The sequence below is a fragment of the Plectropomus leopardus genome, unplaced genomic scaffold, assembly GCF_008729295.1.
Source record: "Plectropomus leopardus isolate mb unplaced genomic scaffold, YSFRI_Pleo_2.0 unplaced_scaffold2301, whole genome shotgun sequence".
Lineage (NCBI taxonomy): Eukaryota > Metazoa > Chordata > Actinopteri > Perciformes > Serranidae > Plectropomus > Plectropomus leopardus.
In genome coordinates this window covers 1,702-4,566 of record NW_024624948.1, presented here as the reverse complement: position 1 = coordinate 4,566, position 2,865 = coordinate 1,702, and the positions used below count along the sequence as shown (strand labels likewise).

At 43.9% G+C, this 2,865-nt stretch overlaps 1 protein-coding gene across 1 annotated transcript; it reads left to right on the top strand.

The window, feature by feature from the left end:
* The first annotated feature begins 506 nt into the window (after nt 1–506).
* LOC121966081 (hamartin-like) lies at nt 507–1,766 on the top strand. Its single transcript, XM_042516182.1, has one exon. The coding sequence runs from the start codon at nt 508–510 to the stop codon at nt 1,159–1,161; it is 654 nt and encodes a 217-aa protein (XP_042372116.1). The 5' UTR covers nt 507; the 3' UTR covers nt 1,162–1,766.
* Nucleotides 1,767–2,865: the final 1,099 nt, after the last annotated feature.

The window sequence follows — 2,865 nt, the reverse complement described above, 5'->3', positions numbered from 1 at the left end:
TTTGCTTTTTAAAATATATGTACTTTTTAGAAGCTTTAAGATGTAAACTGTCCATTGTTACTGTATATTATAAAAAATCTAAGAGTAGAGGAGAGTCAGAAACACAGATACATTTTAACAGAAAGATTTTCCCCTTCAATAGTTTGTTAAAGGATTATATTGATATATACGTATATATGTAAATTAATAAAATTATAAATAACTAAAATAGAGTCAAACTAATTACAAGGGAAAAATTGACTAATACAAGTTAAATTAAATATTATTAAAGTCATTATGGAGTAAATAATGGTTGTTTCAAAACTAAGGCTGTGACTGAATGTTCTTGTTCCAAAATATATCAAGCTAGACATTATTTGGATATTTTGAGCTGGGTTCCCTAAAATGTATCAGGAACAGTTCCCAGATTTCCAAAAAGACATCCAGTTTACTGTTGATCTTATAAATTAGGAAGCTGATTTGCTTGAGCGTTTTTCTTAGCGTGAATATTTTTTCCTCCACAGTGTCATGGTGCCAGACGGACCAAGCAAAACTCACACCATAGAGGACGGCAGACAACCACACGATTCCCCCCGGGGCAACGGCAGCACTTTATCGCCACGGCAACCAAAGGCGAGCAACTCTTCCAAGACAACAGCCAACTCCATCAACGGCAGCCAGGACTTGGCCCCGCCCCTGCTGGTGGAGCCCTCGCTGTCCTGTCCATACGCCAACCCGCTCGCACCCCTGCCTCCCTCGGACGCGCCGCTCACCGTGGGCTCCTACCCCAGCGCCAAGAGCTTCCTGGGCATGAGGGCTCGCGAGCTGTTCCGCAACAAGAGCGAGAGCCAGTGTGACGAGGAACAGCCGCCGACGCGCCTGGCCGGCCTCGCCCACGGCCTGAAGACTGAGCTGTGCGTGGAACCGCCTTTCCCAGGTTATATCGCCCCTGTCTGCCCCGCACCTTCCTCCATCCTGACTCCGCCCCCTGCCCCCGCCCACGCTACTCCTCTTACCGTGCCCACCAAGGAGCCCCCTTCTGAGTCCAAGCAGCGGGCCTCCAGCCAGGAAAGCCCCCGCAGGAAGGCAGGCGGAGGACGGGGTCAGGCGGGCTCAGGGCGCCCCCGGCAGCAGCAGCTAAAGATCATGGACTATAACGAAACACATCACGAGCACAGTTAGAGACACGAATTGAGCCGGGACGCGGGGCAGGGCGGACGTTGAAAGACTGAAGTTTAACGATGAAGAAGAGCTACAAATCAGCAAAAGAGTAACAAGTCAGCAACTCTTTGGAATTCAGTGTTATTTGTTCCATTCCTCAGAGTGGACAACAGGATTTCCCACAATGTTTTTCTACTTTTTTTTTTGTATTTTTTTAATTCTAAATCATTCCCCTGACGATTTTTGAAAAGGTGACAAGGATACAACAAGTCCATGTGTTGGAGAGGAGAGATGCTAGTCTTACGGATTTGTTGATGAGACAAAGATGAAATCAAAGTTATCAATAGCTTAGATGTGACACTGTGAGTCTCACGTTTAAATGGTCATTTCACCCAAACTGCAAAAATCTTGCTTGGCGACAGCTGTATAAAAGCCATGCAGATAGTCAGGCTTAAATTAATCCAAATTCTCAGATATCTTTCTCTGAGATTTCTGCCTGCGAAGCCAACACAATAGAAATTGATGGATTTGTGTTTTGTGATGCTCAAGTCATTGATGAGTCCTTCCAGGAATTTCACAGGCCGTTTTTTAGGATTCTTACGACCTTCTTTCACGCCAGCTTTTCAAAAAAAAAAAAAAAAATTATATTATAATAACATTTTAAGGCCTCTTTTGCGATGCAATTGAGAGATCAAGTAAAAACTGCAAAAATACAATGCGATGCTGTGGTGGATTTAGAGCCTATTATTATGAGCATTCAGTGTTTCCCACAGAATTGGAATCAATTTGTGATTAAAGATTGACGCTGATCAGCTGATTGACGCGGCGCTGAAGGATGGTCTCCCTCTGCTCTCTCTGCCTGGTTAGGATGAGCTAACACCCGACAGCAAGGCGTTAAATGGTCCCAACAAAGTCACACCGACACCGAAATGGCTCGACTTTGTTGTTAAACACATTAATAACTGTTGGGTAAAATTGGCCGTGTGATGCTAACAGTCTGCCATGTCACTGTGTGTGTGTGTGTGTGTGTGTGTGTGTGTGTGTGTGTGTGTGTGTGGTGTGTGTGTGTGTGTGTGTGTGTGTGTGTGTGTGTAGGTGTGAGACTGTCCTAGATGTGGAGGTCACACTCTCACAGCAGTAGTCATGAGGGCCGGGCAGGGAGGGCCAGAGCAGAGCAAGATGCAGCCCGCCCGTTTTAAATAATCAAATTTGCAGTGAATTTACAGTGATTGGACAAAATTGCAAGTTTGTGCAGAATTCACATGGATTACCTGAATTTGTGTTGATTGATCACAAACTGGCAACATTCTGGAGGAACTGACTGAAAAATCACATTCAAACTCAGCAGTAACTTGTCTTTTGAAATAGTATCACAGCTACTTTGGATGATTCTCAAACTCTGAAAAAGAGAGAGGTGAGTGGTTGCTCTGTAGACTATTATGGTAACCAACGGGATAAACAGGAAAGAAATCCAGGCACTCCAGAAATGTGAAAAATGAGGAGGATATCATTAAAAAACCTTTATAGTCATGGTTACATAATTAAAAAAGCCCACGTTTCGACCACTTCAGGTCAAGACCCGTAAGCTTTTTTGTTAAACGATTTAGCCCCTACATTAAAGGCTTTTTAATGTAATACCTCCCAATTTTCACATTTTTGGAGTGCCTGGATTTCCTTCCTGTTAATCCTCAGACCTTGCTGAATTTTCATTGGAGCTACTTTCTT